Source organism: Myotis brandtii, unplaced genomic scaffold, assembly GCF_000412655.1.
Source record: "Myotis brandtii unplaced genomic scaffold, ASM41265v1 scaffold663, whole genome shotgun sequence".
Classification (NCBI taxonomy): Eukaryota; Metazoa; Chordata; class Mammalia; order Chiroptera; family Vespertilionidae; genus Myotis; species Myotis brandtii.
In genome coordinates, this window is record NW_005370572.1 from 224,629 (window position 1) to 252,136 (window position 27,508).

The following is a 27,508-nucleotide window of genomic DNA, read 5'->3' on the forward strand; positions in this document are numbered from 1 at the left end:
GGGGGGCGGGCCGGCTTCAGGCAGCCAAGGAAGATGGCCCTGATTGCAGGCCAGGCCTAGGGACCATACCTGTGCATGAGTTTCGTGCGCCGGGCCTCTAATTAGTTAAATAAAAGTAGTAAAGAACTTACTAGCATGTTTCATTTTTGTTCCTGTCTGTAGTTGACTTTCACAGTGACCTTCGTGTTCTAAGTACATCCTCAGAGGCTTTCTGAGTCTAGAGTAGCAACAGTCAGAGAAGATGGATTATATGATTTCCAGGTTCTAATGGACTCCAAGAGGAGGCGTGGACATCTGAAACAAAACAGTGAAGTTAGTGTTGAGGAAATGTTTAAACACTGTGAGGTGATTGAACTTGATGTGGAGATGAACTTGTGTAGTTAAGCTAGAGGAGATGTGGGTAGGAGTGGCTGGGAGCATGTTGTGGTATAGTTCCTTGGGAGTTGGTTCTTTGGAGTACATTTTGGTCATTCATCATAATATCCTCGTCATTTCTCAAGTGGAGATTACTCTGCTCATTTATCGTACTATCAGCCAAGGGAACATACTGGCTGGAGTCACAGCATTGCCCATTCATTATGAGTTACTCCCTCTGTTAAAGCAAAATAACTTGCTTGGTTGGGTGGTTGAGGGTCAAGCTCTACAAGCACATTACTGTTTTCAGGCTGTTGTAGAGTGATACAGACACCTCTTAACTCATTATTTGATAGTCCTCATCTCTCTATGACCTCTTTTATTTCTGTGCAGCACAATTATGATAGAATAGTCACCACGTGTTAAGTTTTCAGAAGATAGATTTTTTTCCCCCTAGGAGGAGAAGTCAGATTGGAGTCAGGATCCTTGACGAGATTCTTTGTGAAAGGGAGTAACTCACACTTTTCTCATTTCTGTCAAGGAAGGTGGATACAAGCCACAAGCCATTGTGCAAGCTGACAAGTTAACTCTTAACAAAAGGAGAGGTTTGACAAATGTTAGGCTGAAAACGTGTCGGTGGATGAGGCATTTGGAAAACAGGAATCCTCATGAAGGCTGCAATTTGTGAAGCATGGCAGTCCTATTTCCAGGGCAGCCTAACTCAGCAAGCCTCTCTGTCATTCTTCCTGTCTGTGACTTCCTTTCTCCAGAGAGAGGGGCCACGCTCACTTGTTGTTTTGTTTTGATTTTTAGTCTTAAATGAAGACTGGCTATACTATTATTCATGTTAGTTAATAGAAACATTTTAACAAAGCAATGTTTGGTGAATGGTGACCAATGATGAGAAAAATGCTGGCAATTTCTCTTCACTAGCAATCTAGCAAAATAAATCATCCTGTTTGATTTGTAAGGAAGGATACTTTTTGGTTATTGTTTCTCAAATTGTTTTACTTGTAGTATTAAGACTAAGTAATGTTTTCTTCTTTCTGTATTGTGTGCAAACCTGTTAGAGGTTATTATGGACATAAATGGGCTTTATTAAACAGCTGCTGTATCCTCTAATGGCTTCTGAGACAGTGGCCTAGAAGATCCTTAAAATAACAGATTTATCTGGTCTACCAAAAGGCTGGAGCATTTCAACCTAATTGGTGATCCCATTCATTTTACGACAGTCCTTTGCAGAAGAGATTTTGTCTCACAAAACTGTATAAACCTTATTATTTTCTGGTGAAGTATGAATGGCTGCACAGAGCTAGCAGATGGTTTTTATAAATATCACAGAAAAATGGAGGAGAGGGTTAAACTGCCAGGGCCTTTCTAGCAGAGAGGGAATTTTATATAGTGACAGTTAGTAAGCAGAACAATGTAGACCTTTCTTTATCTGCACTACATCTGAAAATAGTTCAAATTAAGCCAGAGAAAACAATATTTCTTTATAGTAACATGAAAATGAAGAACCAATTTTGTTCCTACAGCTTTTGACATAGAAATTGTTTTTATATTTATAAGTTGACTATGTATTGTGTTCCTGGTAATTTATATTTCCTTTATATTTCCTACACATATATTTTGGTTCCTTTTTTATGCTAACAAATGTTTATCATATTTTTTCTATAATACAAATTGTGATTAAAACTTGATATCTCTGGACCTATTTTTATGCAAATATGTTGCATATAACTAACATTGCTGAGAAATGTCTAAGAGAAAAGGTAAACCCATAAAATGTTATACTAGTATATTGGGTAGTATTGTGTCATATTCCTTATTTCATGTTTACTTAAATGGTAAAATTACAGAGCATTCCTTTTCTCCAGATAGTGTATTACCAGTGCACAGAGTTGAAGAATGCTTATTTCGCTATTGAATAGATGTAAGTCAGGATGTAATAGCAACTGTTGACCTATGATGTAGTTACTCGACTATTTCTCAGTGACGCCATGATCAATTAATTGCCCTGGTAAATTAATATCTCTCCTCTTCAGGTAACAGGAAGAAGACAGACTATTTGAGGAAGAGTACATAACAATTTTCTACCTCTTTCAAGTTTTTTTAGATTTAAAAGGATTTCTGCTTTCTAACTTGTTTAGCACTATTATTCAGAGATAATTTGTATTTTTCTTTTTTCTGTATGCATTTTCACAATTATATTTTGATACATAAAGATTTTTGAAAGCTTTTGAAGCTTTACTTTCTATAATTTTATAGCTCATACAGAATGCTTCAGTTGTTAAAGGGAAGGTGCTTCCCATTTGGCATTTCCATTGGATTCTGGGGGAGTTACAGTAGGGAACCTCCACCCACCCTTCCACCTTCCCCCACACCACACCTATTGTTAATGGAGGGGACGGTCCTCATCTCCTGGTTGCTTAGATTTCTTGCAATTTCACAGGAAAAAATAATTTTCTGAGACTCACATGGGAGAACGAGTGAATTAAATCCCCGAGTTCCCAAGGTTTTCTTTCCTTCAGCCCAGCGATAGAAGAAGTGCAGCATGGGCTTCAACAGAGCTAAAATGAGAGTCAGTGTCCAGCATTTCTTTCCTGTGTTGGAGCCGGGTTCAGTCCAGTGTCAGGCTAGCTTAGCTTGTGTTTCCAGTTGCAGTTCATTTGCCCATTGCATGTGGTGTCCGCAGGGCCTCATGGCTGTGAAGAACCCAGGGGCAGGTGCAGGGAAGCCAAAAGTGAGCCACAAGCCCAAGAGTCACCAGTATCATGAGCCAAGGGTGCCAGGAGAGTTCATTCCTTTGTTTAGGGGCTTATATATTCCCACATTTTCATGCACTTGCAGTGGCCATGCCCATTCTGGCTAATGCTTTCTGTTCCCAGGTGTGATTGACAGGCATGCATCTGTGTCCCCTCTGTCCAGTCCTTTTCCCAGTGTTTTGCAGGGAATAGGCCAGTGGTTCCCTGGGGAATGTAAATTTGAAGCTCTCTGGTGCAGCTGCCCAAATGGCATACCTATAAAGCCCCGCTTTGTTCCTTTCCCATTATTAATAACTAGCTAATTACAGTGGTATCACTAGGAAGGTCAAAGGTGAACCCTGTTAGGGTTTAAAAATCAGTTTCAGGAGGCTAGCTTGTATTCCTGAAGAAACCTCAGGAACTTCATCTAAGAAACCTCATCTTATGTATATTCGCTCTGATGTACATTAGATATAAATCCAGACTTGGCTCATCTAAGAAACCTCATCTTATGTATATTCTGGAATGTTTTTCGCTCTGATGTACATTAGATATAAATCCAGACTTGGAAAAGGTTCCCTCACATATCTGTGCGCATTCTCTGGCCCTCTAATGTGGTCACGCCTCCGGCTCTGTGCTGGCCTGTGAGCTCTGCAGGGACCTGGAGGATCAGGCTGGACCAGTGAGCAAGAGCCATGTCAGCCTTTCTTCATCCTACATCACTGATTAGTTCGCGTATCATTAGAGTTCTGAATGAATTCGGAGGGGCAAAAGGGAGACAGACCGGCAGCTGCAGCAGGGGGAGAAGAGTTTACTCTGAACCTTGCACCACAAAAGGCTTTCACTTAGGACTTTAAAGAGCGTGGTCTCTCTGTCCCCCTCTGTCCTTATCTCCACCTCACCTGTCTGTTGATTGTCAAGCCTGTACTCAGCATGTTTTGTGCAGCCCTGTGGTTCAGTGTGACATATTGCAGTATCACTTTAGGGTAAATAGAATATCGTTTGTCCCACTTAACAAAAGGAAAAGTGTTGGGTTACTTCCTCTTCCAGAGAAGCTATTTTGAGTTCCATTTTTAGATGCTACTTATTTGATGTAATTATATTGAACTATTGAATATTGACCTATTCAATGAGATGAAATTGTTTAGCCCTACATATTGATAACCTTTATTAACTCCCAGTAATCTTCAAAAATTCAATGCTTGATGCTTTCTCTCCAGCTAAGATGAGTTATTGCCAGCATTTGATCTTTTTATTTGAGAAATAAATTAACAACTGGCGCTTTTATAATCAAACAAAACTCTGTGATTTCTATTCTCTACAAAGTAATATCTTGTTTTATTACGTGCTGACTTTTTATTGAGCTCTGGTCTCTTATTCCGGTCGGGCATTGTTGTTGGGTAGGCAAATTCTGTTTATTAGTGAATGTGCTTAAATACTCTCTAAGGCTTGGTCCCCCAGCATATGCTTGGCTTTCTGAGTTGTATGTTTTTCCAAAACATGCAGTTCAACGATGTTTCATTTTAGGAACACACTGTATGGGCTGTTGTTCTTGGGAGAGGGGTAGGTAATGTTACTTCAATCTTCTTATAAGAATGGACCATGTTAAAACAAGCTGGTTAGAATTTGAAGGCCCCTTGGGAATGGAAAGCACCTAACACAATCCCGTGCTTCGTCCTAGTTAGCTAGAGCATTCAAGAAGGGAGGGTCACCCACCATGGACCTGACGTTGTTTCGTTCACAAAATCCTTATGGAGGGAATCAGCAGTGTGGAGGGTCTTGTGATGGGATCCCCACTGGGAGGCGTGGACTGTCCCTCTGACTTTGTGTCCTTAGTGGTAAGCTGCTGGTGCCTTGCCCTGTAAAATGTGGAGTCAGGATTTCCTGTCTCATCTTGGAGTTCTAATAACCACATCTGGAGCCCTTCATAACTTTTGCTTAATTTTCCTACCTTGTCTCAGGAGAACTCAAGACTACTAATAACAGGGCACAGAGTTCTCTTCTCATGTAATTAAAGCTGTTTGCTTCCCCAGAGGAGATGGGGACATCAGAAATGGGGTGCGTATTTCCATTGGTATACATGGCATAAAGACGCAGGGATGCGCTCTGCTTTGAAACTGTGCAGGAGAAGAGGGGAAGTAAGGCTGTTCTTAAAGGACTGGCGTAGAGATAGCTTCCAGTCCCAGTTCTGTCAGTGCCAAGTGCCCTCATCTCACCCACGCTCAGCTTCTCCATCTTGAGGGCAGGAGGTTCAAGCTAGATCATCTCAGAGTCACCCTAGCAATGGTTTCTAATTCTGAGTTCTTTATTTTTCTCGGAAACATGATTTATGGTGTATATCAATTCATTATTTTTTGAATTTAGTTTAATTCTTGAATTTTCCCCTATCTGGATTTACTTTATTGATTTTTTCTTTTAAAGGGAATGGAAGATGATGATGACCCTGAATATAAATTGTTACAGGAAAATGGTATAAGATAAAATTATCAGATCAACCCTTTTATTCTATATTTTATGGAATACCTAATATATGTTTGGCAGTAACTTAATAGTACACATGAATTCCTGACACTTTCGATTCTTCAGACTTATTAATCAGTGTAGTCAGCACTGGAGCAATTTTATGAGACTTTCCAGTCATCAAAAATTTATTATCAGATAAATCAAAGAAACAACGAGCATCTTAATAGGGTAGAGAAAGTGGCATGTAAAGGATCGTTTAAGACTATGCCTTTTGTCAGTTGTGTGTTATATTTACAACCAATGTCAGAGAACTTACTCATAATTTCGTGCAAAGAGTCAGTGGTGTGATAGTTATCTTCTTACGTAAAATCTTCTGTTTTCTTCAGTAGAATAGTGTAGACTGTGAATGCTAAATATACAGACGGTAGGAAACATCATGTTCTAATGTTAAACTTACAGTATTTATTTTAAAACAGTGTCTACATGTTCTTCAGAATTTTATTATAGTAGTCCTCCAAAGTTAAGAATTATCAAACTCAGTCCTTTCCTTTCAGACAAGATTGCTAAACTTGAACTCTTTGCTACGGCTTGGGAAACAGCAATATATATGCACATCCCCTTTCTTGTGGATGCGTTCCCTGTGGACCTTCTAACAAATGTGAGGCCCGGGCTTATGTCTACCGTATTCCTGGCCCAGTTTTGACAACTTTCTGACGGTATAATAAAGACTTATATCTTCATTGTGTGAGATTAGTTACTTGAGGAAAGTTTTTCCATCACCCTAACTCTGTCCTGATAGTACCAGGATCTCACTATCTTCCAGGACACAAGGATCATGGCAGTGAGCCAAGTGAGAGCTGAGCTAGCTCCGTAGTGCCTGACCCAGATCCGGCCCAGTTTTGACAACTTTCTGATGGTATAATAAAGACTTATATCTTCGTTGTGTGAGATTAGTTACTTGAGGAAAGTTTTTCCATCACCCTAACCCTGTCCTGATAGTACCAGGATCTCACTATCTTCCAGGACACAAGGATCATGGCAGTGAGCCAAGTGAGAGCTGAGCTAGCTCCGTAGTGCCTGACCCAGATCCACTGGGGGTGGACCCAGCAAGACAAGGCTGGTTACTTCCCATCAAAGTTGCAGCCTATTTTCCACCTAAGATCTCCATAAGCGCTATGTTTTATATCTGGTATGTTCCTTCTGCCCACATTTACCTATTGAATGTCCAGGTATTCACCAAGTGTCAAGTTAAATATTGCATTCTCAGAGACCTTGTTTCTCAGGTCTCCATGTACTCTACGTCCCTTTTACCATCTTTCTGCAGAGCCTTTACTTTTTCTTCATAGCAACTTTAACAATAATAATGGCTGTCAGTTATTAAGTACTTACCGTGTGACTGACATTGTGCTAAACTCATATGTGCTGTTCATCAGTGTGTAACTCAGTATTTATTTCTGTGAATACTATTTCTACTTGGGGGGTGGTATTTAAATACATGTTTTCTTTCCCTTAGGAGACTGGAATCTTTTTGAAAGCAAGGCCCTCCTGGGCTTAGCATGGGGCATGCCCTCGTGTCATATGTAAATGACCTTTTCACACAGAGGAGCCTCTGGCAGGTTGCCCTGATTTCTGAAAGAAAACTGTTCTGACATCCAGAATGGACCACAATATAGTTCTCTGTTTTTGCTGGTTCATAATAAACAATACTTGAAACATTAAAATGTGCTCTCAATAGATCGTATGAAGTGAAGATTTTGTCTTCACAACAGTCTTTCAGTGCTTGTATAGATCTCTATTTCCCACACTACTCTCATATTAGAAATGAAACAGTTCCTTAACTTCACAAAGAAATGAATTATGTATGGAAATGAGACTTTATATGAATATGCAGGCTCTGTGGTCGTTTTGTTTGCCTCTCTTTGTCCATGCAGGGAGTGTTTCTTGGGTGTGTGGACAGTGTGGTTGTATTTGTAATGTTTGGTGTATTTCTGAGGAAGACACAGTAAGCTAGTACTGGTGGTTATGTTTTGGAAGGAAATTGGATGGCTAGAGGCACGAAGGGGAGGGCACATTCTCTTTTATCCTTTTTATCTATTTAACATTCTTTTTTGTACATGTATTCTCTAAGACAGCGGTCGCTAACCTTTCGGTCCTCACGGACCACCAGTGGTCCACGGACCACCGGTTGGTCACCGCTGCTCCAAAGGATTCCTTAAACCAGCGGTCGCCAACCTTTCGGACCTCACGGACCACCAGTGGTCCGTGGACCACGGGTTGGTGACCACTGCTTTAAGAGATTATTTAAAAAGAAAAATTTAGTAACTAGTAGGGCCTATGAAGTTTAGAAGGAAGAACCACAAAAAATGTAGCTATATAATTGGTTTTGGCTCCTATTATGTCCCCTTTCCATTTGTTTGCCTAATGTAGGGGTGGGGAATGTCCGGCCCGAGGGCTAAGGCCCATGAAAGCATTTGGTGTGGCCCTGCCAAGGCATTAGGGGTGAATCAATTAAACGTTTGACCAAATATAGCAGCTAATTTTTAAGTTGATAATTTTGTATGGCCTGAGAATGATGTTATAAATATCCAAATGGACCTTGGCAGAAAAAAATGGTTCCCTACCCCTGGCCTAGTGGAATCCATTCTTAACGGTCTTTCTTTAACCAGGTACACCAGATACCTTCCACCAGTAAGTGATGTTGCCTCTTAAATGTGTCCCAAATTTTGGACAGGGACTGTCTGAATGAGAGTTTGAGAGGTTTCTCACGGGATGCATGGATCTTTCCTATTCTTGGCTTAAGCATTGTGAAATCTTCCATCATTTGTAAGACTTCTCGGGCTTTCCTATATCCTTGGACAAATATTTAGTAATTGCTTTTTCTTCCGAATCCTACGTGAAATAGGAAAAGGTGTTCATTCACAAAGACCTAAGAAAAAGAATAGGAAAAATAAACAAGAAAACATACTTCTTCGTTGAGTTTCTTTATTGTAAGTGATTGAAAGGTAAGGTTTTCTGCACTTGAGAGGTCATGATGGTTGAAATAAGGAAAAACGAATCTTGGAAGAACTGATTGTGTATTAGAGGGTGAGACTGGGCTTCAACTTCCCATTTATAAGACATGGATATTTTGTTTTAATTACTTTCTCTCAATTATTTCTTTATTTTTTGGCTGTATGCTAAGATAACGTGTGCAGTTTAGACTGTTTATGTGAGATTATGAGCATTTTAAATCTGGTTTTGTGGATACTCAATAGAAACTGCATGAGTGGTGATTTTTTTTTTATAGTTTAATAACATGAGTGGTGATCTTTTAATAGTATGTGTCTTGTAACTAGCCAGTTTATTTTGGTACTAAATTCTAGATAATTCCTAAGGAATGTAAATTTTATCAATAAAAGTTTTTGTTTTGAAGTACTTAATTTTGGAACTGTAAATTTTTAAGTTTGTTTTTTTTGAAGATGGCTTCTGCTTTATTTTTATAAGTTTAATTAACAAGATAGGTCAATAAGAAAAATACTGATCATCAAGCTGATGGAGTAAAAATAGCCTTTATTAATTTAAACTGAAATGTGGTTAGGTAAAGAAATAATGGCAGATGGGAAAGTGCTGCTTCAAGGCCACCATGTGCCTGCTTCGTACGTCACTGACGATCCAGAGCAGCTGTTATTAGAAAACTTCAGAGCACACATGGTAAAGTCAGCTACTCCCCATCCTTCCCTCCCTGTTTCCTCTGTTCATGTGCTAACGTCCAGGAGGGTTTATGTGTGTCACAGTTCCCTCTGTCACACCAAGGAGAGACTTCACAGTCACTGACTTCTTGCTGTGTCCCAGGACCCAGTGGGTTCCTTACAGGCTTTGGCTCCCACAGGCTCATGACTCCATGAAATGTAGGTGTTCACCCAGCTATCAAATGAGAAAACCAGTCGCAGAACAAGTAAAATGACCAGTGGTGTAGCCTAGTGATGGAGCCAGAGATCAGAGCCCATCTGTCCTGCCTCTCACTTTCCTTGTTGCTTTTAAATAGTATCTAGGAGGAAAATGAGGAAATGCTGAGTTAATGATGATGTCCTCCACAGGAAGTTGGTGTATGGAACTTAGGGGTGCCTACATGTGATCATTTCACTTGTCTGTTCTTGAACTAAACTCAGCCTCCAGCGAGGCCATATTCGTATCCTAGAATTGAAGGCATAGGCAGCATTCAGGGGTCCTGAAACAATATTCTTGTAACCAGCTTTTCATTCCCACAAGTCTATCTTCCTGAATCCACCCTGATTCTGATTTAACAGCCTCTTATGGGGTGGCCTGGTCCAGCCAATACAAATTCATTTTCTTGCCAGCTGCATACAGACTATGGTTCAACATTTGTGTATTCATCCATGGAGGGCGACATGTTTATATTGTTTTGTAGTTGGAATTCAAGCAATTAATGCATATTCCAGGGTGTGACCTTTTTCTATCATACTTTATATTATTTATCGCTTTTGACATCATATGGACTCCTGGTCTCTCTCAGCTCATCTTGTCCCAATGACCAGTATCAGTCTTTCCCTGTGTTCTCTTCTTTGTGTTTTTGTTTTCTTTTTAGCTTCAGACTGAGGGTATAACTAATTTGCTTCAACAAAGAACTGACTCTTTTCCAAGGAGCCTTACTTATTTTGAGCAGCAATAGCATTAGAATCCAAAATCTGAGGCCTAGAAGTGCATGTTTTCCAAAAGAGTACCAAGGGTAGAGTGACTCGGGTATGCCAACCACTTGAGTGAGAGCAAAAAAATTAGCTATGTCCAAAGGAGCATGCATGCATTTTGATGCCTCCCGTTTCTTTATATCTTTGGTAAGTTTGTTTTGCCCTCACTCTCTTACTGGAATTTATTAATCCAGTTCCCCCTTTGCCAGTCTACACATACTAAATCATGTGTTTACATGACAAGCAATCCCACATTTGCATGTCTTCATTTTCTTCCTTACCTGACCCTGGACTCACGTGTTCTAGAATTGGCTAAGTGGGTAAGTTCAGAAATCTTGTCACTGCCTCCAGAATACTTGAAAGTAAAAAGAAATAGTAACCCCCTTCCAGGTTTTATTTTAAAGAAACCAAGTTTGGGCCACTCAGTAATACAGAGGTGTAGGTCACCTAATATCTAGATAAAATCCTATTAGGTTAAGAGACAATGATAGCGAAGCAGGAAAACATACCCATACAGCCTTTGGAAGTTTTGTGCATTTCCTGGTCATTTTCTTGGGCACTAATGTGAGTCTTTTAACACCAGTAGCTTTATTCTTGCATTCAAGTTATTGATTGGTTGATTGGTTTTTGGTTTTTTTCCTCCATCTCATTCAAGTATTTGCTCAGATGTTTCTTCACAAAATACTCCCATATCACTCTGTCTGAAACAGCCCACCACCCACCCGCCCCTAACCTCACTTTTCTTCTCACACTTCTCTGCCCCTTCTAGAATAGAGGTTCCTCCAGGAGCAGGGAATTTGCTGCGTGCACTGCTGTGTCCCCAAGAGCCACAAAATAGGTGGGTTCCCAAAATACTTGATGAATGAGAGTGATTCTTTCAACCACATTGTAGCTTGCAATTTAGACATTTCTGCAAGAGGAAATTTTTTAAAACCTTCCATCACACATTCATTACACATTTTTAGTGTTTCCCTTTTTCTGCTCGTGCCTTGAGTTGCTGAGACTTCACAATATTATTAGCTGCTCCCATCACCATGAATGTTTCTGTGATGTTTCCAAGGCTTCAGCCTTCGCCAGCCAGCTATTTCCCATCCAACCTAGTAGCTCCGTTTAGCTAGACTTTGAGAGAAGCTGCATCCGTGGAATTTTAGAGGGTAATATAGAAAAATAACAGCAGATACCCTGTGGGAGGGTATCTGACCTGGACTCAGCCTAGCTGCCTGTTTGGGTTTGATTTTGAATCAGCCAGGCCTCCAGCCTCTAGCACAGTGGTTCTCAACCTTGGCTGCACATTAGAATCACCTGGGAATCTTTTTAAACTCCTGATCCTCTGGAATGAGGCCCAGAAATCAGGATTTTAAGAAGATTCCCAGGTGATTCTAATGTGCAGCCAAGGTTGAGAACCACTGCTCTAGCAGATACCTCTCTCTGTGTGTGGAGCCCGGCACTGACTGCTGAGCACCTCAGGGTGCAGGTGTGGCCCTTGTCCTCCCTTATGATGGTGGGAATGAGTCTATAAAAGGTGAATTGGCAGGCTATGGCTATAGCAATTGCTTAGCAGTAAACAGCAAAGGAGAAGAATCAGGAGGGGAGGCAGCTCTTTCTCCCAGTCCTCAAAATGTGTTTTGTTAGCAAGTCAGAAAAACTGATCTCTCAACCCAAGAAGCTAATGTGAAAGGACACTTAAGGTATCCTTTGTACCCACTCAGTCCTCGGGAACCAGAGGACTCCTGGTCAGCTGCATTGAGGAGCCTTCACCTGCAGCAGGTGGAGTGTCATTACTTACCCCCCTCACCTGTGGCATGTGAAGTGCAGTCTGTCCTGTTGACTCAGGAGATGCCCAACAAAGGTGAGGCATGATGGTGTGCTTAAAGAAGTGTTTGGCTTATCCACACAGAAAGGTCCTGTCAATAACACCACTGCCAATTTTTTACTAAATTCTTCAGAGTGTTAATGCAAAAAACCCATTGAAACCTGTAAAGAATTTTTGTGAGTTTATTTGAGCCAAACTGTCGACATATGCTGGGAAGCAGAACCTCAAAGAATTGAGATAATGCTCCAGAGAATGGCGGGTTACATTTGTATTTATACATTGCAATCAGAGGAGGGACATAGGTGGGTTACATGAAATTCATTGGTGATAGATTAAGGAGGAGGGATAAAACAAAGCAGGGGAAACCCCTGGGATTGGATAAAAAGTAAAATGATGGACACATACAGTGGGGCCTTGACTTACAAGTGTCCCGACTAACGAGGTTTTTCAGATACCAGCTGTCTCTCGGCCAATTTTTTTTGCATTGAGTTGATAGAGTAATTTGAGTTAGCGAGCTCGGTCTCAGAACGAATTAAACTGGTAAGTCAAGGCCCCACTGTACTTAGGTGGATGCAGGATCAATTAACATGATAATGAAGGAATCTGTGGTATCTGTCCTGGTGCCCAGCACATTTGGATGTGCCCCAGGGGCTCCAGAAAAAGGGAAGTTACAAGTTACCCAGACATTTCAAGGGTATGTTATCATAGATGCAAAAAGACAGATAGGCTCAGTTAAGGTAAAGGTTGACCTTGTCAGTGAAGATACTGGCCTTGGACATAACTGCCCACCATAACTGCTTTTAGTTAAATTTCAGACCATCCTTTGTGGTTACTTTAGGTCTCTGAGTTTGCAAGACTGCCATGCAGGCCTCCCCTGAGCTTGTCAGGTCAGCATGTGGCCCCTTTCGTCCACAAGAGGTTGCATTAATTTTCTATCTTTCAAACAAAAGTCCTCCTAGTCAAATTTTCATTGTTAACTGTGTTGAGGACAAAAAGATGGCATTTTATATATTTTTTCCTAAGAGTAGAAATACTGTGAATTGGTTTTAATTATGTTTATGAGAGAGAGAGAGAGAGAGAGAGAGAGAGAGAGAGGCAGCTGCTTTATTTACATTATGCCAACATTCCTGCTTTTGAAAATCAGTGCAGCTGCCTCCTTTACAAGAGACCAGCAACTACTGCAGCCAGTTGTCACCCAACTCTGGTCTCAGAGCCTTGCCAACACCTGGAGGCCAAAACTGCCAAAGGAACTTGGGGACCCTAGAGAAGCATTTCCCTGGGGCCAAGGGACTGCTGAACACCCCTGGGCAATGAAACAAATTGTAAATGTCTCCCAGGAAGAGAAGGCCTTCCCCTTGGAGAATAAGCTGGCTCCAGGAAGCAGGCAGCGTTCCCCTCCACAATGTAAGCCTTTGGGTGTTCATTGATCTGCCTGATTTGAATCCCATTCTGTAGAGTGTTTTATATAGAGAGAGATGCATAATTATTTTGAGAGTCATTGTTACATATAATTAATAGTCTATTGAGTGGGTATACCACAATTTGTTTATCCAGTTGCCTGTCGACAGACATTTGGGCTAGTTCCATTTGGGGCTATTATAAATTAAACATCTATGAACTTTTATTTTAAGTCTTTGAACATGCACTGTCACTATAAATACCTAGGAATGGAATGGTGAATCATATAGGAGGTATAGTTGTTCCACATTCTTAATTTCGTTAAATTTTATTTGTTATAATATGTTCTCAAATAGTTTTAATTTACATTTAGCTGATAAATAATGATGTTGAGCTTTTACCACTCCTATATCTTCTTTAGTGACATTTTTGTTCAAATCTATTTTATTGAATAATTTATTTTTTATTGTCTTGAGATTTTTAAATGTTCTATATACAATCCTTTATCAGACGTATGCTTTGCAAAGCTTATCTCTCTGTGTGATTTGTCTTTTCATTCTCCTACCAGTGTCTTTTGAAGAATAAGTTTTTAATTTTGTTGAAGTTCATTTTATCAGTTTGTTCTTTTATGGATTATGCTTTTGATATCATTTCTAAGTATTGTTTGCCTAAACCAAGTTTCTCAGAATTTCTCCTGTGTTTTTGTCAAGAAGCTGTATAGTTTTGGGTTTTGCATTTAGATCTATGATGCATTTTGAGTTAATTTTTGTATATGGTGTAAGGTATAGATCAAAGTTTATATTTTTTGCTTATAGATATACAATTATTTTTGTACCACTTAACTGCAGGTTGGTTGATACTGTTGCTTAAATTTTCTATATCCATACTGATTTTCTGTCTACTTGTTTTATTAGTTATTGAGAGAGGGATATTGCAGTCTCAGACTATAATTATGGATTTATCTATTTGTCTTTTTGATTCTGTCAGTTTTTGCTTCATATTTTGAAGCTATGTAGTTATATCCAGAAATATTGAAGCTTGTTTATGCCTTATTTATTAATTGACCTTTTCTTCATTATGAAGTGAAATTCCCTAACCCTAGTTTTTGGCCAGAAATATACTTTATCAAATATTAATATAGCCACCTCATTTTTATTTGGATTAATGTTAACATGATACATATTATTTTCCATTCTTTTGCTTTTAATGTATTTGTACCTTTATATTTAAAGTGGGTTTCTTATAGGTTGCATAGTTTGGTCTTGCTTTTTCGTCTTATCTGACAACCTTTGTCTTTTAATTCGAGTATTTTGACCATTTACATTTACCGTTATTAGTGATATGGGTAGATTTTAATCCACTTGCTTTATTTTTGCATTTGTTGCATCTGTGTTTTTTTCTTCTTTTGTGCCTTTTAGATTATGTATTCATTTAACATATCATTTTGTCTCCTTTGTTGGTTTGGTAGCTATAGTTTTTTATTCTCTAATTTGTGTATGCATTGGGGTTTATAGTTTACATCTTTGATATTTCACAGTGATGCTATACCAACTCACATATAACGTAGCAACCTTAAAATGATGTATTGTCATCTCCATGGTTTCACACTTCTATTGTCATACATTTATTTCTACTAATGTTATAAACTCCACATTACATATTTACCATTTCTGTTTTAACAGTGAAATACCTTTACTAGAAATATAAATACAAATAAAGCATCTTATATATCTTGTTATGTATCTACTTCTTTTAGTGCTCGTCATTTCTTTGGGTAGATCCATATTTCTGTCTAGCATAACTTTTCTTATAGCAGAAGGGCTTCCTTGTCATGTAGCTCTGCCATGTATGAATTCTTTCTGATTTTATATATGTGCAAAACTCTTTATCCCACCTCTGTTTTTGAAAGGTATTTTCACTGGATATAGACTCTTGGAGGGAGTTTTTATCTTTCCATACTTTAAACATTTTTTACCACTGTTTTCTCACTTGCATTGTTTCTGACAAGAAATTTGTCTTTGTTCCTCTGTCTTTGTTCCTCTGTCTGCAACCCTTTTCCCACCATGGCTGCTTCAAAGATTTTCTCTTTATCTCAGGTTTTGAACATTTGATGTAATGTGCCTTGGTGTAGTTTTCCGTGTGTATGTGTGTGTGTGTTTGCAGTTTGTTGACCTTCTTCATCTGTTAGTTTTAAGTTTTCATTAAATCTGAAAATCTTCAGACATTCTTCTAGATATTTTTTCTAGTCTCCCCCAACCCCATATCCCACCTCTCTTTTCCCTTTATGCCTGTTTCATCCTCTTGTAGTTGTTCCACAGCTTACTTGTGTTCTATTTATTTGTTTAATCCTTTATTCTCTCTGAGTTTTATTTTAGATCATTTCTGTTACTTTGTTTTGAAATTCACTAATCTTTTTATCTCATACATTTTTGTCTCATTATTATTTTGGGTCTCTTTTATATCATCTAACAGGTTACTGATTAACTCCAGAGGAAAGGGAGATTTCAGGAGAGGGGTTCCTCCTCATTCTAGGTGTCCTAGGTGATGGTTACATGGTCATTCATTTTTAAACTCTTGTCAGTTAAATGAGCATGTATTTTTAATGCACTTTTTGGTAATGGTTGTATTTTCATAGTTTAAAAAATGTTTAAAAATACAGAGATTTGGTAGTATATTCTATTGAATTAAACTCCAGTAACTAAAGAACTGAAAAAATTAACTTTTTAGATAACATTATTAATAATAATATTATTTCTATTGTTTTTTAAATAATTGCATATAATAATATGCAATTAAAGCTATCAAATAATATGCAAGAAAGCTATCAAAGGCTGTGTCAGAGAACTCAGGGTGCCAACTTTAAAGAAGTTTCATTGGCAAAAAGTGGGACAGTTTGGTGGTTATTAGTAAAAATAATAACTAAAATGTTAAAACACTTCCAATGTGCTTTTAAAAAATTTCATTCAAAGAAACAAGGTGTAAAACTTCTTTTCAAATAATGAAATTTGAATACTGGATATTTGAAGACAATACGGAATCATTAATTCTTTATGTGTGATAAAGTTTGTGGCTATATACTTAAATGTTTATGGAGGAATTAATACAATTTCTGGGATTTGCTTCAGAACAAACTAGTGGGGTTGGGGGAGGCAGGTAGAAGTGAAAATAAATGAAACAAGACATGCCCTGAATAGATAATTTGGGGAGCTGATGGATGGGGCATGAGGAGTTATATTGCTCTTTTGACTTGTGTATGAGTGAAATTTTCCAAAATAAAGTTTTAGAATATTTTAAATATAACGAGAAAATTAATAACATGTCTACCATCGAATTGTGAGGAAAAATGTCTGTAAAGTCATCACATTACTGGACCTTAAAAAAGAAAATAAAAATAGCTCAGATCCCATGCATTGCACCCCAGCGCCCCTACCCTGCCCCAAGCTACAAAAGATTCTTTCATTTCAGTCCTGCTTGGAGCTGAAATTCCCCGCGGAGCTATCCATGGTGCTGACCTGTATTGACGAAGGACACACTAGAACAGTGGTTCTCAACCTTCCTAATGCCGCGATCCTTTAATATAGTTCCTCATGTTGTGGTGACCCCCAACCATAAAATTATTTTCGTTGCTACTTCATAACTGTAATTTTGCTACTGTTATGAATTGTAATGTAAATATCTGATATGCAGGATGTATTTTCATTGTTACAAATTGAACATAATTAAAGCGTAGTGATTAATCACAAAAACAATATGCAATTATATATTCAATATTTGTTTTCCGATGGTCTTAGGCGACCCCTGTGAAAGGGTTGTTCGACCCCCAAAGAGGTCGCGACCTACAGGTTGAGAACCGCTACACTAGAATAAAGGGCAGGGTAGCATGAACAGTAAGTTTGGTCTTATATACACTGAATTTGAAGTTTCTGAATATCCCTAGAAGGATAGATATCTAGTAGAGAAGAGGTTTTATAGGCCTAGGATTCATGAGGTCCATAAGTTCTCCCAAGGCTTTGACTAGTCACCAGCCTGCCAGCCCGTCATTGATGTGTAGTCCAAGATAGGTAGCAACACACTATTCTACTGCTTGGTTTTTTGCTTTGAAGAAGTAATATATCATCTGATCAATTCATATATATATGTATGCACCACTAGCTGAGTTGAGGAAGTTGTTTGTCAGAGGTTAAGTGCCTATATTTTGGATCTTACCGGTGAATGAAAAGGAGTCCAGTTATATACCAAGCATGGGGAAGATTGGGTAGACTCTATGTCTTCTCCTTTTAGGTACCAAGCCAAATCTAGCCCTTGTGCTCTCCTCTTTAAAATATATCACAAAGCCCTAGCCAGTTTTGCTCAGTGGATAGAGCATCGGTGTGCAAACTGAAGGGTCCTGGGTTCGATTCTGGTTAAGGACATGTGCCCAAGTTGTGCGTTCAATCCCCAGTGTGGGGTGTGCAGGAGGCAGCCAATCAATGATTCTCTCTCATCATTGATGTTTCTACCCTCTCTGTAATATATATATTTTAGAGGCTCAGTGCACGAATTTGTGCACCGGTGGAGTCCTTTGGGATCAGGCCGAAACTGGCAGTCTGACATCCCCCAAGGGGTCCCGGATTGCGAGAGGGAAACACTACAAGGGAACTTGCAGTGCTGTTTCAGAGTGAGGAGATTTGGGTTTACATCACAGCTCCACAGTCTGGGTGGCCACAATATTTAAGTGCTCTGAATCTGCCCATCTTTAACATTTGAAGGTCTGCAGGATTATGGGCCACACTCTGAATAACCCTGGTCTAAAGTTTGGTTAGTAAAAATAGGCTCTGACAGCACCAGCACCTCTGAATTCTGAATTTTGTGTCACTGTTCATCTTAAACAGTAGAAATTTCAGAATACTTCCAGTTGACTAGAGGTTGAAGTAGTGAGACTTGACCTCCTACAGAAAGCAATACACAACTGTGTGGAAGGAAAAGTGTATGCCTCTCAATGAGTTGAGAATATCTTACAGCCATAAATATATGAAATGTTAAACAGTTGTTTAATTTAAACTTGTGTTTGTCCATCTTTGTATACAACAGGCCATTTGATAGGATACAGCTGCCTGGAATCATGCCAATGGACGATACTCCTGAAACAGAAAATTGACATTACAGTTGGAGAAATGTAAACCACCTTCAAAGGCAGAAAATGAGGTCACTGCAGTGTGATTTCTTTTATTTACAGATGTAAGAAAGTTAATAATGAGGGAGATCAGAGCAAGAGGAGTAGAAAAGAGATAAAATGGGAATGTTCTTAAAATTTACCTTTAAGGACCTTTTGGCTGCATTTAGAACCATGAAAAGGAGTAAAATGCTCAAATTTTATAGAATTCCAAATATCATAAAACCATAGAAATAAATCTAATTTTTCTCCTGATTTTTCTGTTGATGAAGTTGAGTCCCAAAATGGTTAAGTGATCTAAGATAATCTAACTAGTTAACTGCATATTATGCTCACAGAACCTATTCAGATAGTGGTAAAAATGCATGTCCACTGTCTGACACACTTATCCTACCCAACATCTGTCCTCCCCTATAGCTTGGTTATTTCCCACTGTCCTGCAGATTTTAGGTCATTTCTCACTTTCTCTAAGTGGTCTACCCTCCCTGACCACTGTCCCCACACCTCATCAAGGTCAAATAATAGCAGAAATCAGCCACAGTTGTTTATTTAACACTTATTTAATCATCATAGCAACTCTGAGGTAGTGGGTACTATGTATCACCATTTTATAGGAGGAGAAACTGAGATACAAGAGGTTTAAATAACTTGCTCAGGGTTACAGTTAATATGTGGTAGAGCCAGGATTCAAGCTGCAAAATCTGAGTCCACTCACCACACTATTCTACCAGTTATCTACTATCTGCATACCTTGTATCTCTCTTAGCACTTACTGCCCTTAATGTATTTATTTGTGAGGTCACGTAATACATTTCTTCCTACTAGAGTGTAACCTTCAGGAGGCCTCAGATCATGTATCGTTTGATTTATCATTTTTGCTTAGCTCCCAAGTACCTAATGCCTAGCAGGCTCATTACATATCTTTTTTATATGTAAAACTGAGTTAATAATAGTATGTTTATGGTGCTATTTGTTATAATTGCATTGTACTGTAGTGCCACTGCATAGAGTACTATCATACAGGTGCACTGTTGTGAGAACTAAGTGAGAAAATGCACACAAAGTGCTCACTAGTTCAAGTCACTTGGTAAGTGCCCAGTAACTGCAGGGCTATGGTTGTAACAGGCTAGCGGCAACTTAAGACACAAAACAGAATCTCTACTCAAGTGCTTAGTGCTCTTAACTTTTTTACCTCACTCCTTTTTATCCCTATAATGAAAATAGTTAGAAAAGGGAATCTTAGAAAATATATTGCTTTCCAGAGCTGATTTCTTAATTAGATAGACAGATAAAGTACAAGTTTAATTCTTGGCGAGTGCTGATTTCATCCTTGAGTCGAAACCAGATCCGAAGTCTTTGTGATGTAGTGCTGGTTACAGGTAACTTTCTGCACCAGTCTCTTGAGCCTGCACCATTAGCAAAGGCTAAAGTCAGTTCTCAAATCAACACATTATTTGGGAGTAGTTGTCATGTCCTCATAACATTGGTAGCAGATGAGTGCTTGTTTCTTCACCTTTGGTTCGTCTTTTAGGTGCATTGATTTATCCATGTATTGCATATCTTCCTGTATATATTTTGGGTGGTGCGGATAGGATTTAATATTTCAGATTATATCCTTGCAGTTAGTTCAGCAGTATTATCTTTAGGGGCTAGATATGCATTTGGCAAGTGGTCAGCAATGTATTCTAGTGTATAGAACAGCCGTGGGCAAACTACGGCCCGCGGGCCGGATCCGGCCCGTTTGAAATGAATAAAACTAAAAAAAAAAAAAGACTGTACCCTTTTATGTAATGATGTTTACTTTGAATTTATATTAGTTCACACAAACACTCCATCCATGCTTTTGTTCCGGCCCTCCGGTCCAGTTTAAGAACCCATTGTGGCCCTCGAGTCAAAAAGTTTGCCCACCCCTGGTATAGAACCTAGCTGTAGAATAAAAATTGAGCTATAAATTAATCTATACAGTAGTCACAGATAAATGGTGGAGAGATCAAAATTAATCTTAAAGCACAAGACAAAATGCAGATATCTTAGAATCCAAAATAGTAGTATTCATGATGATTAATTATTTAATTCCAAGGACAGACACATTATACCTAAAAAATATATTTCAGGTTCACACTGACTAGCTATTTTATATGGCAGATTACCAGCTTTGCATATTTATTAAAATTATTCATAACTGCATAGCTGCCTAGATGAACTGTTGAGTTCTTATTCCTTGATCCAATATATTATCTTTCCCATTTTATCATGGCCCTGTAATAGAAATTTGTCTAAATTTTAGAGTGATCCATGGAATATTTTCAGTATCAGCATCTCCTAAATACATATTTTATCATTTCCACTTTGCCTAATGTGATCTTTTACATAGCTTTATAAGACATCATCTATCTCTATAGCAAAACTACAGGTTTTTTTCTTTAGGGAATAAATTTTAGACAAAAATCTTTATTTAACATTTGTTATTATAAGTCATTAATATTTAGGAATCAAAATATTCCTATTACCTAAAAATTTGGACAAGACATGAATTCTTTGGAATAGTAAAAAAATAGTGGAAGTTCATGATCTTTATGTGGATTTTATGAAGAACTGATTGCTTTCGTATTATTCATTGAGTATTTGGCGTGTTGCTGTGATCAGTATAACAGTGTAGTTGGCATGGTGAATTCAAAAGCCAGACTGCCTTCAGTTGATACCTTAAATTCACCACTTGCTATTGATTTTATTTAACTTTTGAGCATCAATGATCTCATCTGTAAAATTGAATGACAATGCCTGCCTTAGAGGGCTATTAGAGAAGACTTTATGATATAAAGCAATAGAGTACTTAGAACTGGGTAAGGCACACAGTAAGCACTCAATGAATATCAATTAGGTGCTATAAATGTTAATCTATATATATAAAAGGCTAATATGCTAACTGTCCTTCCACCCGTCCCACCGGTCACTATGATGCACACTGACCACCAGGGGGCAGACAATCAGGAGCTACCATGATGCACACTGGCCATTTACAAAGAAACGGCACCGTGGGCCTGGTGCCCACAAAGCAACACTCAGCTTCCCCCAAGTGGGACACAGGCCCCACCACAACCCCAGAGCCACAGCCCACCAAATCACAGCCAATGCTGCCAAGACCCCCGTGGCACAAAATGCGGCCCACAACCCAGCCCAGCCCGGAAACAGTCGCTGTAGGTGCCGGGTAATGACGTCACATAGCAACGCCTGGCTTCCTCTCCCTAGCGACTAGCCTCCTTGCAGTTTCTTCAGCCTAGGAACACAACTTGCTTTATAGCCAGGTGGAAACATTTACACTTTAACCAAATGTCTGAAGCATTTTCCCATGCCTCATCTCATTTGATCCTCACAGAAGTCCTGGAGTAAGTAGATAGGAGACTCAGTGGAATCCTATTTTTTTTTTTCCATTAGCCGGAAAACGGAGATTTAGAAAGCTTAGAAACTTGACCCGACTGAAAAGAAGTAAGAAATGGTGGACGTTGAAAATGACTTCAGGTTTTCTCACTGCGCAGAATATAGTCAAACACTGCTGCAGTTAAATATTTTACCCTTTGTTCTCCCTGCATGATCTACAATAATAATCTGCTTCGTGTTGATATTTACTGCTGTGTTGCTGACAATTACCTGAAAGAGAAGTTGGGGTGCTTCACTGGGCTGGAAAAAGTTTAGCTAAATCAGAAAGCAGGTCTAATTAAGCAAGTTTATTCTATATAGAGAAAGGGCAAATAGCGATATTAAAATATTTCTTCTAATTAATTTCCTTTCAATGTGCATGAATCCATGTACTGGGCCACTAGTATATCAAAAAATGCCACAGAAGGTGTGAGTTGGAGTTTTAGCAAGAATACACGGAAGAGATGTTTATCTCCAGTAACATGTCTCTAAACTGGTAAAAACTTAGGTCATTTTAAGAAAGAAGAATAGATGCAACTTTTAAAAATAGAATATTAATTATAAATAGTAGAATTCAGTCCTGGCTGGTTACTCAGTGGTTAGAGCATCGGCCCTCTGACTGAAGGGTCCTGGGTTTGATTCAGATCAAGGGCATGTACCCCAATTGCAGGCTTGTTCCCCAGCCCCAGTTGGGGCGTGTGTGGAAGGCAAACAATCAATGTGTCTCTTTTCACATCGCTGTTTCTCTCTATCTCTCCCCCTCCTTTCCACTCTCTCTAAAAAAATATCCTCAGATGATGATTAACCTCCCCCAAAATAGTAATAATAATAATAATATAGAGTTCAAAAAATCTTAGATAATCTAGATTAATGCCCTCTTTGCACGGGTGGGAAGTGGGGTGGGAAGTGCAACTCCAGAAAATTTACCGTAAGTGACCTCCCAGGATTACTCAGCCAATAGCCAGGACCACAGACTCACCACTCCTCACTCAAATTCTAGTTCTCCGTCTATTTTAAAATACCAACTTAACACAAGAAAGATTCACTGAACCCGTACCGGATGTGGTCATTGTTTGAAGAACAAAGTGTATGACACCTTCACTATATAGCACTTACCTGCTCTTCTTGGTTTGGTGTCCTAGTGACTATTAATCCTCTAGGAGTATTTCATGCAGAAAATGGTTCAATCAGTGAGTATGAGCAGCTCCATCCCGATGCCTCAGTGGGACTGCAGCTGTGGGTCTGGGGAGGGTACAGAAAGGGGAATGTTTGTGAAGTCTAGGATTTCCCTTGAGATCTCATAAACTCCTGAAATTAAAATGAGTCATTTCTTCCTTATAAAATAGAGTCATGTGTTCAAAGAGATGCATTAGATGTTTCTGAGCTATAGTTTAATGGGTTCTATAAAATACTCAATAAAGGTCAGAGTTTGTACCATAAACAGTGTTCATGGAGGTATATTTAACCCCCGTCTCTGTGGTTTGTGGAGTGTATAGTAATTGAACTCTTCTTTGAAAATGGCCCTGACCCATCACCTCCTTAAATGACCCACTGCCACCTGGACGCTCTCTTTCTTAGCAGTACTAACCCACTGTCTCCGGGGCCAGCCTTTTACCAAAGGGGAAAATGAAAACAAGGTGATTTCATCTTGTTAACAGCATGGGCTTAGGAGCCTCCCTTTGGGCTGGACTACATTTTGTATGTGTTGTTGAAGTGAAAAGATTGTCGTCACACCAATTTGTGGGTGGACTCCTGTATTTTGATAGAGACCATGTGTGAAAATAAGAAAGACTAAGGGGTGACCTTTGCAAAGGGACAACACAGGTAGTTGTTCTGCTCAGCAAGTGGCGATTTTTATGACCTTTCTGGTTGTCAGCACAGCCTCCCAGCTGGCCAGCCTCCTGCACTGTACAATGGCAGAGCTAATAATGGGCCTGCCCTGCTCCGCAGAGCCGCGCGGAGGCTTAATTGGAGAATATTTTTAACCCATTATCAAGAGCATTAGGAGGAAATGTTCAAAGAGTCTGGTTACAGCTCTTTCCATTTAAGAAAGTAGATATATCCAAACAAGCAAATTATAACCTTAAATAGTAACCCATCTTTATTTTCAATTCATTCATCTTTGCAAAATAAATAGTCTTCTGTCTGATGCATGAAAAGGAGCAGAACAAACGGGAATGTTAGATTCTTCCTCCTTGCTTACATACACACGTAGCCTGAGCCCCACCCACGTTTAAAACAGGATGACTTTGGACCATCCTGAACACATTTTCAGAACAGCAGTGAGCATGTCTGACAGGCTGGCCATGACACAGATCTGGCTGAAAGATATTTAAAGGTGTACAGGCCACGTGAAGTTGAAGCAACAGTCTGAGGAACATGAATAGACTTTTCTTTACGTCATTATTTCTGTCTCTTTTCTATTTTTATACTGAACAAATATGTTTTCATCCTTTCAAACTTAAGGTTTTTCTTGAGGGGTTGCTGGGAGATGTCCCCAAAATCATTGACATCACCATAGCCAACATGTCAATCATGGATTATAGTTCAATTTAATATTATCTTGAACTTCTAAGTGTAATTATTTTTTGCTTGACTTCTTTGATTATTTTGTCTTGTAGTCTTAAAATATAGTTTCCAATTTTTCTTTAAATAAAATAAATCCTTATGAGTTGGTTTATGAACTATCAGAGAATATCTAACTAATTGAAATTTGGAAGCTCCTTTGATCTAAATGCATAGCATTTTAACAGCACTTTCATTGATTGATTCCTATATTCTGGGATTTAAAAAAATGTATATCAAGTCACCAAAAATACACTTCTCAAGCTGTGACTGAAATTAGCCACAATTAAAACACCCACCAGTCTACTAAGAGTTAAAATGGGTTAGATTATATACATCAGGGGTCCTCAAACTACGGCCCGCGGGCCACATGCGGCCCGCCGAAAACATTTATCCGGTCAGTGTGTTTTTGCCACCGCTGCCTGTTGCTTAGCAGCCGACTAGTTTTTTTAAAAACTATAGTCTGGCCCTCCAACGGTCTGAGGGACAGTGAACTGGCCCGCTGTTTAAAAAGTTTGAGGACCCCTGATGTACATGAAGGACAGTCAAAAAGTGGCAGTATAATTTTGTTAGGAAAGTGAACATACAAACATTATTGTGGGATCAATAAGAAGCTACATTGTATATTTAACAAAAATATAAGGTAACATCTCTTTCAAATATATAATAGGAGTTTTGATGTCTCAAATAAATATTGGTTCATAAGAATTTCTAGTCTTTCATTATATCAGAAATTCATTCAAAAAATTCCCTGATGTTTCTCAAGAGAAGTGTTGTAGATAACAAGGGCACATTGGGTAAAATGGTCAGTGAAAATGCTTTGTCCTAAACTTGTAAAAATAGGAATGTCAGTGTGATAAATGTGTTAGATTATGACAGATTTATGGGTGTTGCAGAACGCTTTTAGTCTAAATTTTTTAATTTACAGAAAAGCTATTATTTCAAAGTTTTTCCTGCCTGTTTGCATGGTTAACTAATTTTAACCATCTCTAAAGGGCACTTTAAAAAAGACAAAAAGCAACCATGGCGGTGGGGTGTGTGGACAAAACAACAACAAAGAAATTATAGTTTATGGTTTTCTCAACATGAATGATAGGTGTAGAATAAATCAAAGGAGCATGCCTATTATAAATATTGTTGAACGTGTAGGAGAGGAAGGCAAATCCCAAAGGGACAAAACGTCTGCTGTGATGTGAAACCAAAGGACCAGGATTGCCACATGCACTCCGGTGTGAGGAGTCAGCGCTTCACAGCCATGACTAGCCCTGGGCTCTGGGGAAGGTTGGAGGGCCAGACATGAAACATTCTCACAAAGCTGGAGTGTTCACAGAGGCTGCACTCTCAGTGAAAGTCAGAACTGGAAAAAAGTTAGCTCACCAAGCAAAGGAGCAGATGAGGAGGAGGTCTGTCTTTGCTATTGCTCTAGGGGAGGAAAAATAATAATCATATTTCCTGAGACTTTGCTATTGTTTAAGTTTATTTTTGGATGAATGTGTGGCATAAATTTATAATTCTTGCAGAGCCATGTAAACCCTAGCCTAAACACATTTAAATAAGTGGTTCCAGATCAGTGGGACCCCATCACTTAGTGGAGAGATAAGCATGAATCCTCTTTTAAGGAACACATTAGCATCCAGTTCCCTTAGATTCCCACAGATTCAGCTTATATGAAGCTACCATAAAAATTATCAAACACTCAACAGAAACAATTATCAAATAGGGAATAACATAAACCAAATTTTACAAGCATCAATAGAGTCAATAAACATTTAGATCTCCTATGCCTTATGGCACTTGGATGCTGAATACTGAATATAAAACAAATGCATGTGAAATATATAAAGAAAAAAATTGAGCAAGGAATAAAACACCATGAAAAGTGATCAGAAAGATATGAAAAAGAACCAGATAGAATTATAAGAAATGAAAAATATAATCATTACAATTAAACATTCAATAGATAAGTTAAATGGAGGCTTACACACAACTGAAGACAGAATTAATGGACTTGAAGATCAAGAAAAACTTACCCAAAATGAAACATACAGAGACAGAGGAGATGAAAAATAGTAAAGAGAGAGTAAGACATAGGGATAATTAAATGAAAAAGTCTAATTTTTATAAATAAAAATAATTTTTAAAATTTTTATTTTAATGAATTAGCTTGTTACAGTTTTATGACTGCTGCTTGAAGATGAGACTCCTGGGTCAGATGCAATGGACTCTCAGTACTCAGCACAGTGAGCAGCATGAGCTTTATGGTGAAGCCAGTTCATCCTGATCTCCAAGCCCCATGAGTGTTGCAGAGTGCCCGGTGGGCCCTGGGTGTGCACAGTTACAGTCACATCTAAAGGCACCTGAGCTTGGGCAAACAGTCTTTGAGAAGAGACTGTAAGCAGATAATGCTCTTCTCTTGGAGAGAGGCATCATCTTTATTCTCCAGGACAGTAAACAAATCTGCCCTCTGTCCACAGAACCTCCACCTCTGTCTTCTAAGGCTCTTCCCTGTACAGCTATCCTTGAGTAGTTATCCCAGAACTAAAGCTGTCAGTACCCCTGCTCACAAAATATGCAGAAGTATGAGAGTCCTGTGGGAAATTACTTGTCAGTAATGCCGAGGCAATTTGTTTAAAGTATAAAGACAGAATTTTCCAAAAATGTTGAATAATTGGAATTCTCTTTAGTAGGAGCACACTCTACACTAAGCAACATAAACATTTAGTCACTAGAGGCCCATGCACGAATTCGTGCATGGGTGGGGTCCCTCGGGGTGACCTGCGGGGATCGGGCCCCAGCTCATGCCCCCAAGCTCACAGCCCCAGCTTGCACCCCCAGCCTTGCAGCCCCACAGCCCTGCCTGGTACCCCGCTGTGGCCTGGCGCTGCCCCCTCACCTGTTCCACCATCCCGCCTACGGG

At 39.0% G+C, this 27,508-nt stretch overlaps 1 protein-coding gene across 3 annotated transcripts in view; it reads left to right on the plus strand.

Moving 5' to 3' along the window:
• RSU1 (Ras suppressor protein 1) overlaps positions 1–27,508 on the plus strand; it is a 192,741-nt gene that overhangs the window by 100,714 nt on the left and 64,519 nt on the right. The window contains exon 9 of one of the 3 annotated variants that reach the window (XM_014528943.1): positions 18,525–18,609. The exons of the other annotated variants lie outside the window; for them this stretch is intronic. Coding sequence (XP_014384429.1) covers positions 18,525–18,594 — 70 coding nt within the window. The 3' untranslated portion in view covers positions 18,595–18,609. Of the gene's footprint in view, positions 1–18,524; positions 18,610–27,508 lie in introns of those variants that run through there. 3 annotated transcript variants of the gene reach the window in all.